A 16,151-nucleotide genomic window follows, 5' to 3' on the forward strand; every position below is an offset into this window, starting at 1 on the left:
AACTTTAAGAGCTTTAAATAATAAAATAACATGTAATCATTTATAAGTCACGACTTTTGCAAAAATGTTGACACATTCAGACAGCAATTTTCCTGTAAATAGGCCCCCGACTGTTACTTCTAGGAACACATCCTCAACACAGTGAAGAAAGAACAATATAATACAGCAATTTGTAAGATTTCTTTGACTTATATACTGACAAGAAAAACATGCCTAAACCGACATCATTGTAAGAAGACACATACCACAAGACTTAAGTTCTGTCTAAGCAGCGCGTTGTGAAAATGAAGCTTCTTTACTTCCTTTTGTAAAATCATATTGTCATTTTCAAGCATTCTTGCCTTCTCCTTCTCAGCAGTCAAAGCACAGGCTAAAGCCCTGTTATTGTGCTTTAGGGAGATTTTTACAATAGAGGAGTTATCTGAAATATATAGAACCATTCAGATGAAAAACAAATATATATATCACATAAAGTCATGGAAAAATAAAACAGTCACTTAAGAAATATTGTGCAGTAGTCAGTTTCTTAGCAAAGTCCAACCTCCTATCATTCATAGTCGCCGGCTGCAAAATTCAATTTTCGATTACTTTCCCCACATATTTTTGTGCAGTTTTTGCAAATAGGTTCTTATGTCTAAAATGATCAGGCTACAAAAATATATCTAACATCTACTAACCAAAAATTCACAGTTATTTGTAAAGCTACAAATCTGTACCATCTGCTGGTAGACAAAAAAAATGTTTTGTAGCTGAAGCTGAGCGAAAGAAAGGCAAAAACTTATTGACTCGAGTATAAGCCGAGGGTGAGAATGCAGCAGCTACTGTAAGCGGAAAAATAGGATTTTTATACTCACCGTAAAATCCATTTCTCTGAGTTCATAGACGGACACAGCATTCTTTGACATTAGGGTTATATCCGCTTTCACTAGGAGAGTTTAGGCAGAAAAAAAGCACTTAAAGTGTTAACAAACACAAACCTCAGTGCAGCTCCTCCCAGGGGGCGTGGCCCCCCCGGTATAACCCACACCCTGCTCTAACAGCCTCAGTACGTAACAAGCAGTACAAACCAAGGAGGGGTGGGTGCTGTGTCCGTCTATGAACTCAGAGAAATGGATTTTACGGTGAGTATAAAAATACTATTTTCTCTTTCGTTCATAGACGGACACAGCATTCTTTGACATTAGGGACGTCCCAAAGCAGTGTCAAAAAATTCGAGGGGTGGGAAATAACACAGCAAAAACAGGTTACACCCCAAACAAAACCGGGAGTTGCTCAACGGAGAAACTCCTACCATAAAACGCCGCCTGTAACATCTGCGGCCGAAGGAGGCATCAGAAGATGCGCACACATCCACCTCGTAAGACCTTGAAAGTGTGGATCGACGACCAGGTCGCTGCCATATACCCCTGTAACACAGAGGCCTGATGCCAGAAAAACCAAGAGGCTCCGATCGCCCTGGTCGAATGCGCCGTAACCCAAAAGGGAGGCGCCAGCCCCTTCAGGGCATAGGCCTGAAGCACAATTCGTCGGATCCATCCCGAAAAAAGGGGTGGCTGACGAGACTACCAGGCCCCCTTGTAGGACCAGCCAGCGACGCGAACAGTGAGTCCGACTTTCGGAACGGAATCGTAGCAGATAAGTACACTCGTAGGGCCCGAATCACATCCAGAGGATGTAAAGTGGCCGCCTCCCTGCATTTCGGCCAAGGACATAAGGATGGAAGAACAATGTCATCATCAACGTGAAAAGCCGAAACGACCCCGGGGAGAAAAGACGGCTGCGGTCGCAGCACCACCTCATCCTTATGGATGACCAAGTAGGGAGCCTTGCAAGACAAGGCCTCCAGAACAGACAAACACTCGTCTGATCGAGGTAATTGCTACCAGAAAAAATCACAGTGGAAATGCCCACGCTGAGCCATGTCCACGTGACGACGCAGACCTTCCTGGGCTAGCACCCAGAGTCAAATGCATGAAGGGCAGGTACTCTAGCGCTGAGCTAAACCTGCTCCCCTTTTGTGACAGTCAACAAAAAAACCTCCCGAATGTCCACAAAGGGAGCATCCAGAAGAACCGAAAGGACTAAATTCAAGTCCCATGGGGGTAGTGGAGGGGCCACATGCCAGACCCCCAGACCAGACGTACGCACCAAGGAGTGCGACGCCAAGGCTCATCGAAAGTAACAGCCAGAGCAGAAAACTGACTCCTAACCGTACTTAAGGCGAGAGCCTGATCCACTCCCTGCTGTAAAAAACAGCAGAATCCTGGACACCACGTATGTCCGAGGGTGCCACTTCATCTCCTTACACACAGAGATGCAGGCCCGCCACGTATGATGTAAAACCTACGTGAGGTAGACTTCCGTGCAGGCAGCACGGTAGAGACCACTAAGCCCAATAGGCCTCGGGCCCACAGCCCCAGGCTCTCAACAGCCACGCCGCTAAGCCAGTGGCTGTAAAAAAACAGGGTGGATGATCGGACCCTGTAACAGAAGATCAACCCCCAGGGGAAGACGCTAGGGGGTGTCTGCCATCAGACGCACCAGGTCCGCGTACCATGAGCGACGCGGCCAATCTGGGGCAATCAGGATTGATAGAATTCCCTCGGCTTCCACTCTGCGCAGCAGTCGAGGAAGAAGCTACCGAGGAGGGAAGGTTTAAAGTAGGCGACAGTGACCCCAAGGAGCCACCAACGCGCCTGACGCGTCTGCCCATGGGTCCCTTGACCTGGCCAAAAAACATGGCACCTTCCGGTTGAGGCGGGACGCTAGAAGGTCCACGCATGGAGTGCCCCACTTTCGGCACAGACACTGAAAACCCCTACGGGTGGAGAGACCACTCTCCTTGGTCTAGCGCAGTCCGACTCAGGAGTCGGCCCGCCAATTCCATACTCCCGGAATGTACACGGCCGATAGAGCTGGAACGGACCTTTCGGCCCACCGAAGGATGTGCGCGACCCTCGTCGCTGCAACAGAACTCCGTGTGCTTCCCAGATGGTCGACGTACGCCACAGCGTTGTCGGACAGGGTCCTGAATGGTCAGCCCTGTAGATCCAGGGACCACCAGGTAAGGCAAAGCCTGATCCAGGACACCGATTGGTAGGTGGGACTCCACCTGAGTCCAGCGCCACAGGGCTGACTGGGTGCCTCAAAAAAAACCCTCCCCAACCGGAGAAGCTGGCATCCGTCGCGACCATTGTCCAGTGACATGGCAGAAATGCCTTTCCAGCCCGAAGCACCGGAAAAGTCAGCCACCACACCAGGGACCAGGTGACTCAACTGAACCTGGTAATCCAGGGATGACGGAAGCTTGTCCCCACGAGACAGCAGTTCCCTCTGTAGCACCCTGGCGTGGAATTTGGCATACGGAACCGCCTCGACAGAGGCCATCGTCAGACCCAGAACCCTCATGCAGAATCGCAGAGATGACCACTACTAGGTCGACAACTGCTGCCCAGCAGATTGCAGAGTCTGAATTCTTTCCGTTAGGAGAAAATTTTTTCGCCCCGGCGGAATCCAGGACTAGTCCCAGGAATTCCAGTCCCTGAGACGGGACCAACACTGACTTCTGGACAAAACAGAAGTCAGCCAAACTCTTGGAGAGTCTGACACGTGACAGACATGGCTCCACTAATTCAGAGCTCGAGGAAGCTCGTAGGAGAATGTCGTACAGACATCCCACAATAACAAACCCCCGCTGCCACAGCCGGGCCAGTGTCGGAACGAGCACCTCGGTGAAAACCTGTGGTGTCGACACCAAGCCGAGCGGGAGGGCCACAATGAAAAATGGTCCTCCCTGACCGCAAAGTCCAGAAACTCTGGTGCTTTGAGCATATGGGAACATGCAGGTACGCGTTCACGGCATCCAAAGGCGCCAGAAAAACCTCATCCTTAAAGTTTGCACTTTTACAAAAAAACAAACAAAGGCCTGAGGCCCAGGATTGGACGGACCCCGTCCTCCTTTGGGGACCCCAAAACAGATTGGCGAAAAACCACGGAGCCTGTTCCACGAGGGAACTGGCACAATCACTGCCCTGACCAAAAGATCCTGGACAGCCCCTGACAGAGCCAACCGGCGAGCCAGAGGATGGAGGGAAAAAACCCGTTTGGTAGACAAGAGAGAAATCCTGTCTCACACTCAGAGGAAACTACCTCGCAACCCCAACAGTCAGAGAGGAGAGACCTCCACCGAGCCGCGAATTCGCGGAGCCAGCCCCCCACCCGAGATGCGAGCGGAGGCAAACCTCCAAGCGGAAGCAGGCTTGCTGGGCTTGCGGCACCCGGGGCGCCTGTGTCCTCAGTGGACGTCCTAGCCCCCTGAAAATGTTTTCCTGCCGCACTTGGCGGGCGAAAACCAAAAAACGCATGGGGAACAGTAAATGAGGGCCCTCGCCTACAGTGAGGCACCTACCCTTTTTTAGATTGCGGGAGCAGAGTGCTCACACCGCCCGTGGCATCCTTTATGATGACATCAGAGACACCCCTGCGTACACCCCCACAGGGCAATACCACCAGGGACTACTGAAAAGACCGTCCGCAGACCAACCCCCAGCCATACAAGGCAGGGCAGAAAACATGGCGCAGGCGGATGCCCTGGAGAGCAAGGGGAGCATATCCGGGGTCGACACACAGACAAATATCTGACCTAGTACCAACTGGTCGGTCAGGACCACGCAGGTCATAGAAGCATTCTGCGCCTCCAGCTCCCCGTCCGGGAAACGTCTGCGACACCAGAGTCCCGGCCAAAACCGGACTCACCACCGCGCCCCCCCCCCCCCCGCTGTGAATATGGAGCGACCACATTCACAGCACCCCTATCAGCGGGGTCCCCAAAAGCGGGAGCCCCTTCCCCAGGTAATGTGGCAGCCTTGTTTCAAAAACAAGCTACCCAGCTGAACACAGGGGGCGGGGGGGAGAGAGAGAGACACCCTGATACAGGAATCCTCCCCAAAAAAGAGGGGACAGACAGCAAAGCATTTTGTACCCTGCGACTGATCCCAATCCTTGCACAACATATTCCAGACATGGAACACAAGGAAAAAACACATATTGCGGTGCGGGGCGGCACGGAACCCAAAAAGGGACTGACACCACTGATGCCACCTCCGAAACCACCATAGCTAACCATGGTAACCCGCACCGCAGTGTTAAGAGCCCCAACAACAGCACCATCAAGTGCTGACCCTGAAACAGGGCCATCCTCACAGTCCGTGTGGACTTCAGCCAGCAGCTACTGACAAAAAAACAAAACCAGACGCCTCAGCGAGGCCTGATTCCCTGTCAGAAAAAATACCCAGAGAGAGGCAGAGGGGGGAACAAGTGCAATTCCCACATCCCTCCAACACTCCCATCCTGACCCAAAACGCCTCAGGGACTGCCAGCACAGCATCCCTGGAGGCCGCAGGAACAGGGACACTAAGGGTTAACATCCCCTAGTACTGGCAGGCTCCACAGGACATCCCCCCAGCCGCCACAGAGAACAGGGAAAACCCCCCCCCCGGAGGACTCACCGTCCGACCAGACCGCCGCTGCCGAGAGCCAAAAACGCTGCCTGTGCCGCGCCATCCAAAAGGAAAATGTGCAGAGCCGTACGCGCCGTCATCCTAGGCACAAGAGCTGTATCAAGATGGCCGCCGATATGTCTGCGGGCTCCGAGAAAATGGCCGCCGCAATTACAACTGCGCCATAAAACACCGCCGTCAGCGGCAAAATGGCGCCCGAAAACGGCGTTTTTTTCAAAAAAACACACAGCAAAGCCCCAGTGACACACGCAGTACACAGGCCCACAGGACCCCCTCCGCACATATGGCAGCCCAGAAAAACACAGCACCCACAGCAGTAGCAGCCCCCAGGTCAGACTGAGCCCCCCAAGCGGGGCCCCCACCTCACGGCCGTCACCCAGAAACTGGGAAGGAGGGAGAGGAAAAAAGGGAGAGAGGAAAGCAGGGCAAACCCTCAGTCGACCTCCCCAGGGGAAAATTCCAGCCAGACCACTTACCTGAGCAAGAGGCCACTACTTACCCGTCCTGCGACCACCGGCTGGAGGTATCCCAGACAGATCCAACGTCCGCTAAACGGCATGGCTGTCGGCCAGACACACTGTGACAAGGCCATAGAGACCGGTCATATGTGTGCCCTAGAACCGAAGTTCCCCGGCCGCCCCTGGAGCAATGGGGCCTGTCGTGGACGTCCCAAAGCTGAGCTAAGGGCCGGCACACGCTCGAAGGCCGAACCTGGGGGGACTACAAGGGCCGAGGACCCAGCCTGTCACCCAGTCGGCTGTTGATAGAAGAATCACAGGATTCCAAAAAAAAAATGCAGGAACAAAATAATAAAAAGCGAGAAAATCGCAAGAAAAAAATCTCCAGAGTACAGGAACTCCAGAGTGCCTGACTCTCCTGTCGTTAGGCAGGAAAAAACTGAGGCTGTTAGAGCAGGGTGTGGGTTATACCGGGGGGCCACGCCCCCTGGGAGGAGCTGCACTGAGGTTTGTGTTTGTTAACACTTTAAGTGCTTTTTTTCTGCCTAAACTCTCCTAGTGAAAGCGGATATAACCCTAATGTCAAAGAATGCTGTGTCCGTCTATGAACGAAAGAGAAAGAGGGTCAACAATGCCCATTGCAACCTCACTGTGCCCGTCGTCAGTGTAATTAAAATTGACAGGCTGCGGGTGTCCATTCATTGTTTAAAAGTCTCGGCTCCTCTTGGTCCCTTCCGTGATAGACGTTTCTCAGCAGACACAGTTCCGCCTATCACGGACGTTCTCTCATCCTCGGACTCAGTTTCCCAGCAGACACTGTGTTCAGTGTTCCGCCAATCAAGGACGTCCTCTTGCCTGAGAATGAAAAGGTGTCCGTGATTAGCGGAACACTGAACACAGTTTCTGCTGGGATGGGTGACGACGAGAGAACGTTCACGATAGGCGTTTCTCAGCAGACAGAGATCCATCCATCACAGAAAGGACAGGAGGAGACCGCAAGTTTTAAACGATGGACGCCCGCAGCCTCTCGGCTTATACTCGAGTATATACAGTATTTAAATTCTCTTCGCTCCCCTGCTGCTCTGATCACCCATGGGAACAAAGAAAAGCAGCCCTAATGGGCTACACTGAAAAGGGTTCAGGGCCTATGTCAACGGCTTTGAGCTTGAGTATGTTGTATCCCTTTAGGCACTTTCACACTGAGGCAATGGCAGTGCTTTACCATCGTTTTAGCTGCGCTTTTTGGTCGCTAGCTGACCGCTTTTAACCCCCCACTAGCTTTGCCAGCGCTACCCATTGATTTAAATGTGCAGGGACGCTTTAGGAGCGCTGTATACACCGCTCCTACAGCGCCTTTAAAGAGGCTGCTTGCAGAACTTTTTTAAGCGTCCTGCCAGCACATTACCACAGTGTGAAAGTGGGCAGGCTTTCACACTGGAGAGGAGATGTGCTTTACAGGTGCTTCGCAGGCGCTATTTTTAGCACTATAGCTCTTCAGTGTGAACGTAGCCTTTGAGATGTTTCTGAGATAATTCCTTGCCAGGTTCATGTGACCTGCAGTTGATCTCCTTCAGACATGCTTCACACAAGTTATGCATCCCCTTACACTTGTATGGGAATGCAAAACCTTTTTTTAAAGTGGTATTGAACTCAACTTGTCAAAAACTTCGGACAAGGGTTTTTTTTTATAACGTGAAAGATCCTAGTAGCCTTTTCTGTCAGAGATGCCTCCCCCTACCGCCTTTACCTGCTCTGTATCATGGAGATGTTACTACGGTTGCCACCTCATCCCTTTAGCTCAGGGTCACACTGCTGCGGGATTGAAATCGTGCTGCACAATTTCATATCCGCATGTCAGTCTGACTTCCGGGGGGCAATTTTAGAGAAATTTGTGCGGATTCCTGCACAGATGTCTATTGAAAATCACACCCAAAGTCGCCAAAAGTAGTACAGAAACTACTTTTGGGAACCTTACTTTGCGGCACCGCACCGATTCAGACAGTGTTATTGCCAGCAATAACCCCCAATTTGGCATGGCAAATGGCATCAATGTGAACCTGGGCTTAAACCCAAACACATATGAATTAAACTGGTTCTGGGGCTAATTTATTGCAGATAATGCACCGAGTTTAACCACTTGCCGCCCGCCAATGACAAATTGACGTCGGCAAAGTGGTTGTAGAATTCTGACTCTGCGTCATATGAAGTTTGAAAAAAAAAAAAAAATAAGTCTGGAAAAAAAATAAAGATGCCAATCAGTGCCCACAAATGGGCACTGACTGGCAACAAAAGGAAAACAGTGCCGCCCCACAGTGTCCATCAGTGCCGCCCCACAGTGTCCATCAGTGCCACCCCACAGTGCCCATCAGTGCCGCCCATGTGCCCATCAGTGCCGCCCATGTGCCCATCAGTGCCGCCCATGTGCCCATCAGTGCCGCCCATGTGCCCATCAGTGCCGCCCATGTGCCCATCAGTGCCGCCCATGTGCCCATCAGTGCCGCCCATGTGCCCATCAGTGCCGCCTATGAGTGCCCATCAGTGCCGCATATCAGCGCCCATCAGTGCCGCATACCAGCGCCGCCAATCAGTACCACCTCATCTGTGCCCGTCAGTACTACCTCATCGATGTCCATCAGTGCCATCTCATCTGTGCCGCCATATCAGTGCCCATAATTGAAAGAGAAAACTTACTTATTTACAAAAAAATTTACAGAAAAAAATTAAAACGTAATTTTTTTTCAAAATTTCCAGTCTTTTTTTAGTTGTTGCGCAAAAAAAAAAAAAAAAAAATCGCAGAGGTGATCAAATACCACCAAAAGAAAGCTCTATTTGTGGGGAAAAAAGGACGCCGATTTTGTTTGGGTACAGTGTAGCACGACCGCGCAATTGCCATTCAAAGTGCGACAGTGCTGAAAGCTGAAAATTGGCTTGGGCGGGAAGGTGTATACGTGCCCTGTATGGAAGTGGTTAATTACCACCTTAATCAGTCACAGAACCTGTGTAATTAATATGTGTTCGACTTGTCATGTCACTTTACATGACACGTAGCACAAGTGTAAATGGGCCGTTACACTTACGCTCTGAATAATGGTTCTCTAGCAATTTTAAAACTTTGCCAATTTCCAGTAGCAGCAGCAACAAAGAAAGGTGCAGTGGGGAAGCACTGTCAAGTTTAGTATAAGTAAGAGGGGCACAAGCTTAAAGGGACCTTGTAACTACTTTTTATAAACGTAAATAGTCCCCTTTAAAGGTATAACTAGTCATGATAGGAAAAAGCCAATAAACCTACATTAGCATCAAGCAGCATTATTAAAACAACAGGACCAAATCTCTGTGAATTATTACTTCTTTCAAAAATATGCACTGTGGTTCTTTTTAGAAGCAAAAGATATGAGGCAAGAATGCCTCTGGGAATGAGCTGTAGACATAAGTGTGGCTAAGGGTCCTATTTATAATGGGAGGGGTTCTCCTGTTCGAAAACTCCAGGGCATCGCTACAAACACTTGTTATGGTTCCCTTAATGATTAGCCTGGTGACCAGAGCTTAAAGTTGTAAATTCTCAATATGACTTTGTATCCCCTCCGGGAATGCTGCCGTCCACTACAGTGGGTTTGTTTTTTTAAAAGGAAAAGGCTAAATACCTTTTGTCACACTGCAGCTGTGCAGTCACGTGATCCCCCTGTGCTGGCCAGCCCCACTCTATGGAAAAAAGGCGGGAGGGGACTCCCATGACTTCAGCCGGCCAGCAGAGGGGGATCTCGGCCCCTCCTGCTTCTCTGCATAGATCGGGGCTGGCCAGCACAGGGGAATCTCGGGTCTTCCTGCTTATCTGCATAGATCGGGGCCAGCCAGCACAGGGGGGTCATGTGACCGAATAGCTGCTGTGTGACAAAAGGTATTTAGCCTTTTCATTTTAAAAAACAAACCCACTGTAGTGGATGGCAGCATGCCCAGAGGGGATACTTGTATATTAGCTGCATTATGCAGCTTAATAGCAGCGAGAGGGGTGGCAGGAGAGCCGCTCTCATGATGACGGGGAGGAGAGACTGTCAGAGGTGATCAGCGGATAATGGATGCACGTAAACTGACCCCGATAATCAGTGCTCAGCAGCTATGATTATTGTGGTCAGCAGAGGTCGGGGGACACAGTAACTGGCAAGATCAACCAGATTTTTTTTACACGTTAGGAAGGAAAAAATGACATATCACAAGCACTGTGCTATATAGCATGTCTTAAAGGAACAGGATCTTAGTTTTTTGTTTTAGAGTTACAACCACTTTAAATCCAATAATCAACACTTTCTCTTTGACATTTTCATTAGGTTCCCCCATGCTGGATTTCCGTCAGGCGCTTCAACTTCTTAACACAATCAAAAGCCAAACCAATAGACTGACTGACTTGATGTCAAACTGACCTATACGTACATAAGATTGTGATGGGACCATTAGGCTATACGTTCCTTCTGAAGCAGGGACTGATGTACATGATACATTGTGAAGAAATGCAGAAAAGGTTCATAAATAAACAGGCAAATGGAAAATCTATTGTCACACTTGTTAATGTGTTTTGAAAACTTACTATAGATTTTGGACTTAATTTTTGAAGCAAGAGAGGTTTGAAGCTTTGCGGCCTTCAAAGTCCCATTGAATTTTTCCCTCATCCGGTCCCTGGCAGTTTGGAGCGTAGAACTCAACGAGGCGTTTGCCAGATCCATTCTCTGAAAGCTGCATATATTCAGGCTGTAGAAAACAATTCGATATTATCAGACTATATGGCCAGGTTTCCAGACAGTATTTTAAAATGCTGACAGTAAGCAAAGGCTACGACAACAAGGAAAACATCAACAGGATCGCATTTTGTAGAAAACATTTGGTGCCGATTATCAGATTCTCTCTAGTAGTTCCTATACAATTTTTTTTTCAAAAGAAGCTGCACTAACAATCATTAGGATCCTTTGTAATTGTAGAAGAGCGGTCTGCATGAACCCTCAGATGTCGGTGTTGGCTAATGGAGCCCTGAACATTAATGGTCACTTCAGACGACCATTTGTGGTATGCCATAGCAGAGGCAATAATATGTGCCTTCCACAATCTGGAGGTTCAAGTGCATTTTCACGCTTGCAGCCAAACTGGGATAACACCTACTTTATATACGTTACATGTTTCCATTCACATAGCATGACATAAAATATAATATATATATATATATATATATATATATATATATATATATATATATATATATATATATATATATATATATATATATATATAAATTGCTGCTTACCTTTTAACTTGCATACCTAGTTTTCCCCTTTGATTTATTGTTAAAGTGGAACTTTAGTCAGAAAATTAAGTCCTGCTAGATCACTATAGGTTGGCCCTTTTTTGCAGGTATAGCTATGCAAAACATTAAAAATAAGTGCCTACCCTATACTGTTTTAGGGTTAGTTCACCACATGCAGTCCAGTGCTTTTTTTTCTGCATCAAAAACGCATGGAAAGTTATATGGTTTTCAATGGCATAGTTAACACCAGTGCTTGCAGTTCCAGAAAAAAAAAAGTAGAATATGCTGCATTTTTCCTGCACTGGAATGCTGTAAAATGCATCCAAAATGCACTGGAACACACTTACTTATTTAGGGTTAAGAAAAAAAGGAGGGGAAAAATACACTGGACTGCATCAAAATTGCACCATAAATGCGTTTCTATGGTGTGAACTGGCCCTAAAACCCAGTAATACACCGTCTAACGCTGCTCTGCACATGCTCAGTGGCTCTCCAATTTTAGGCACTGCTGAATTTGTAGACAGCCGACAGCCTAAGGGCCAGTTCACACCAAACGCAGTTCCGTACAGTTTAGTGTGCATTTTTTCTGCACTAAAAATGCATGCACAGTGTTGTCCATGTATTCCAATGGCTCTAGTTCACACTATACAGTCAGTTTCCGGTGCAGAAACTGACTGCATGGTGTGAACTAGAGCCATTGGAATACACGGAAACCACTGTGCATGCATTTTGTGCAGAAAAAAAGCACACTGAACTGGCCCTTAAAGCAGAATTAAACCCTCCTATTCTTTACAGCCAATAAAGCTGCTTCTGTTTGATCTGCAACTGCCATGGTACTGCACATGTCATCAGTTATGACACCAGCCATTTGATGATTTGACAGTTTGGTTGAGGATTGAAGCAAATGCGACAGTTGGCAATCCCGGCATTCAAATAATTAAACTTTTTTGAAACCGATAAATTGACGGGTTTAGTTCCACTTTATGATTTACTGCTGTTGAGAGACTCTGGGCTTCAGCAAAATGGCAGCCTCCAGCATAAAGAAACTAGTAATGCTGCAGGCAATTTACAGCACACACTACTTTTGGCAGCATAATTATTAATGTGGAACGTATGGTCCTTGCTAAAGAACATTATTTATCAAGTTGTTATGGTAAAGTTCCACCTTAAAGCGGATGTGCCATGGGGAAAAAATATTAAAAGCCAGCAGCTACAAATACTGCAGCTGCTGACTTTTAATATTAGAACACTTACCTGTCCTGGAGTCCAGCGCTGATCGCAGCAGAGCACGAGCGATCGCTCGTCTCTCTGCTGCTCCCCCCGCCATCCACGCTGAGGGAACCAGGAAGTGAAGCGCTGCGGCTTCACTGCCCGGTTCCCTACGGCGCATGCGCGAGTCGCGCTGCGCCCACCGATTGGCTCACACGCTGTGTGCTGGGAGCCGAGTGTTCCCGTCTGTCGCCCGTTGTGTGCTGGGAAGTCAGAAAAACCCGTCTTTCGCCCGTAGCGTGTGGCCGGAAGTGGGTGCAAATACCTGTCTTTAGACAGGTATCTGCACCCCCCTCCCCCCTGAAAGGTGTCAAATGTGACACCGGAGGGGGGGCGGGTTCCGATCAGCGGGACTCCACTTTAGAGTGGAGAACGGCTTTAAAGTGGTTCTAAAGTAAAAAAAAATATTCACCTTAAAGCAGATCTTCACTGTACTGTAGGTTACTCACACATAGTTGGAAAACTACTCAGAAAGTGAACTTCCTCTGAAATGATTCCCCCCCCCCCCCTCAGGTGCCACATTTGGCACCTTTCAGAAGAGAGGGGGAGCAGATATCTGTCAAATCCAGGTATCTGCTCCCACTTCGGGGAATAGATCTATGCAACTATTTTCATAATCAATTAGTTATTAGTTGGTCAGTCGATTAGTTGTCCTGCATGCAGAATGTGTTATTTGTTTACAGATCAGAAAATACAGTGCAGCACACATACAGCTCAGTACACCATCCATACATGTCAGTAAGTGCTTGGGAATGTGAAAGGAGCAATACCTCATGGGACATGTAGTCCTGGGCAGGAAAAGGAAGAGATTATAAAAAAGGCAGAAGTTTTTCTTTACCCAATTAAAAAAAAAAAAAAACTTCTGTGACCAGCCCCCCCCCCCCCCATATACTTACCTGACCCCGAAAAAGATCTAGTGCAGTGCCCAGAAGCAGCAGTAGCACGTCTCTCTCCCTTTTCATGGGAGCCATTGGCACCTGCTGCTGTCAATCACAGCCTGTGAAGGAGCGGTGGGAGGGGTTAAGCTGCACTGTGTGTGTTAATGGAAGCACACAGCCCAGCTCGGGAGGTAGCCCGCTTGGGTGCTGCCATAGGAAGCGGCTTCCCATAGAGTCACTCTGAAAACACTTTTATCCACACCGTCATGCAGCTGATAACATAGGCAGCTGGGGGCCTAATAGGGTGGGAAAGAGTGTTTGACATTGGCTTTTCCTGTCCCATATCCCAGTCCTCACCATTGGGAGCCTCTGCCCCCAGCACCCCATGCAATAGAGGAGGGCCACCAAGTGGTCACGTGACTGTAGAGAAGCATTTAAAGAGGTTGTTTTTGACAAAAAAAAATGAAAGTCAGCAGCTACAAACACTCCGCATACACAAGCGGAGTTGTGCCCTGTGAATAAGCCTGCACCCTCACGGCTTCCAGGAGGTTGCAGCTGGGGATTGGGGGAAAACTTCTGCTAGGATCACATAAGCCAGGGGTGTCCGAACTTATTTTTAAAGAGGGCCAGATTTGATGAAGTGAACATGCGTGAGGGCCGACCATTTTGCCTGACATTCTTTGAACTAGGGTTGTCCCGATACCACTTTTTTTTAGACCGAGTACAAGTACCGATACTTTTTTTCAAGTACTCGCTGATTACCGATACTTTTTTTTAAATGTTATTTTGACAGTGGCACTAATATGCAGTACTGACGCTTGGACTGTCAGTTATTTTTTACAATTCATTTTTTACTATATATATATATATATATATATATATATATATATATATATATATATATATATATATATATATATATATATATATATACACACACACATACACACATACACACACACATACACACACAGCTTTCTTTTTGGGGGGGCGGTGTCAGTTTTTTTTTTTATTTAACTTTATTATTTTTACAATAATTTTTTTTGTTTTTAGCAGCCCTGTTGGGGGGGCTTTGGTGAGTTATTGGGGGTCTTAACAGACCCCTGATAGTCCCTTTCTCTGTCTCAAAGAGGAGATAAGGACACAGATTCCCCAGTCCCTTTCTCTGCAGGCTCAACTGCACTGTAAATGAATGTAAAGGAGACAGCGGCTCCTCTACATTCATAAACTGAGACATCGTAACACAGTTACGATGCTCAGTTATGAATGGACAGTCAGTGATCACTGACTGTTCATTCAGAAAAGGGCTCCTTCCTCCGCTCTCCATCCTGACAGATCGAGGACAGGGGGGGGGGAGAGCACGGCGGGGGACCGGAGCGCTACACAGAGGGGAGTGGAGGACGGCGGGGACCAGAGCGGTACACAGAGAGGAGCGGAGGACCGGAGAAGAGCACGGCGGGGGAAACACTAGCAGAGCACGGCGGGGGAAACACTAGCAGAGCACGGCGGGGGAAACACTAGCAGAGCACGGCGGGGGAAACACTAGCAGAGCACGGCGGGGGAAACACTAGCAGAGCACGGCGGGGGAAACACTAGCAGAGCACGGCGGGGGACCGATGCGGAGCATGGAGGGGTACTGATGCACAGCACTGCTGGGTACAGGAATAGAGTATGGACGGGGACCGGAGCGGTACACGGCGGGGGACACACAGAAGCTGTACACGGCGGGGGACACACAGAAGCTGTACACGGCGGGGGACACACAGAAGCTGTACACGGCGGGGGACAGAAGCACCTTCGACAAAGTATCGGATTAGGCATCGGAGCATTTGCCCGAGTACAAGTACTCGGGCAAATGCTCGGTATCGGGACAACCCTACTTTGAACCATTAAAATTCGGTCTAAGAGTGTTCGGCCGATCACTAATGCACTGCCCAACAAGAATTCTCTTGCCTTTATGGCTGTGTGTGATGAAGAGATGAACTCAGGCGTGTTATTTGGATTCACTTTTGTGGCCCCAACGAATCCCAGAGCGCTGCTCAGGAATAAGGATGAGCTTGGGTGTGTTATTTGGATATACCGTATTTATAACACGCACAGGCTTACCATTGCCATGAATGCAGCCTCACCATGTGCCATGAGTGCAGCCTCACCATGTGCCATGAGTGCAGCCTCACCATGTGCCATGAGTGCAGCCTCACCATGTGCCATGAGTGCAGCCTCACCATGTGCCATGAGTGCAGCCTCACCATGTGTCATGAGTGCAGCCTCACCATGTGTCATGAGTGCAGCCTCACCATGTGCCATGAATGCAGCCTCACCATGTGCCATGAATGCAGCCTCACCATGTGCCATGAATGCAGCCTCACCATGTGCCATGAGTGCAGCCTGATTGATGCCCATCTGCAGCCTCGGAGGGGACATGGAGGGGGGATGAGTGCCGATAGATTACAAACAGGAGAATCTCTTGTTTACTCGGTTACCTCTTTAATACAAAGTCCCGCCTCCTATTATAGACAGAACGGTCATTCAATGGCATCCCAGGAGACTGGACTTCCTATTACAGATGCAGCTGTACTCAGCTAACAGGATCAACAGGAGATTCTCTTTATGTAATCTGATGGCACTTGTCCCTCCCTGTCCCCTCCGAGGCAGCGCCGATAAATACGGTATATATCTTTTGTGGCCCTGGGGGCCACAAACAATATTTATATCCAAATCCCCAGGGGGGCCGTATTAA

At 48.6% G+C, this 16,151-nt stretch overlaps 1 protein-coding gene across 1 annotated transcript in view; it reads right to left on the minus strand.

Annotated features, from left to right (window-relative positions):
- Positions 1–16,151, minus strand: part of SGO2 (shugoshin 2) — an 80,440-nt gene that overhangs the window by 60,383 nt on the left and 3,906 nt on the right. The window contains exons 2-3 of the mRNA XM_040357324.1: positions 10,557–10,717; positions 246–421 (exon numbers count right to left, since the gene is read on the minus strand). Of these exons, the coding sequence (XP_040213258.1) occupies positions 246–421; positions 10,557–10,692 (312 nt within the window). The 5' untranslated portion in view covers positions 10,693–10,717. The remainder of the gene's footprint in view (positions 1–245; positions 422–10,556; positions 10,718–16,151) is intronic.

The sequence above is a fragment of the Rana temporaria genome, chromosome 6 (genome assembly GCF_905171775.1).
Source record: "Rana temporaria chromosome 6, aRanTem1.1, whole genome shotgun sequence".
In the NCBI taxonomy this organism is placed as follows: Eukaryota; Metazoa; Chordata; class Amphibia; order Anura; family Ranidae; genus Rana; species Rana temporaria.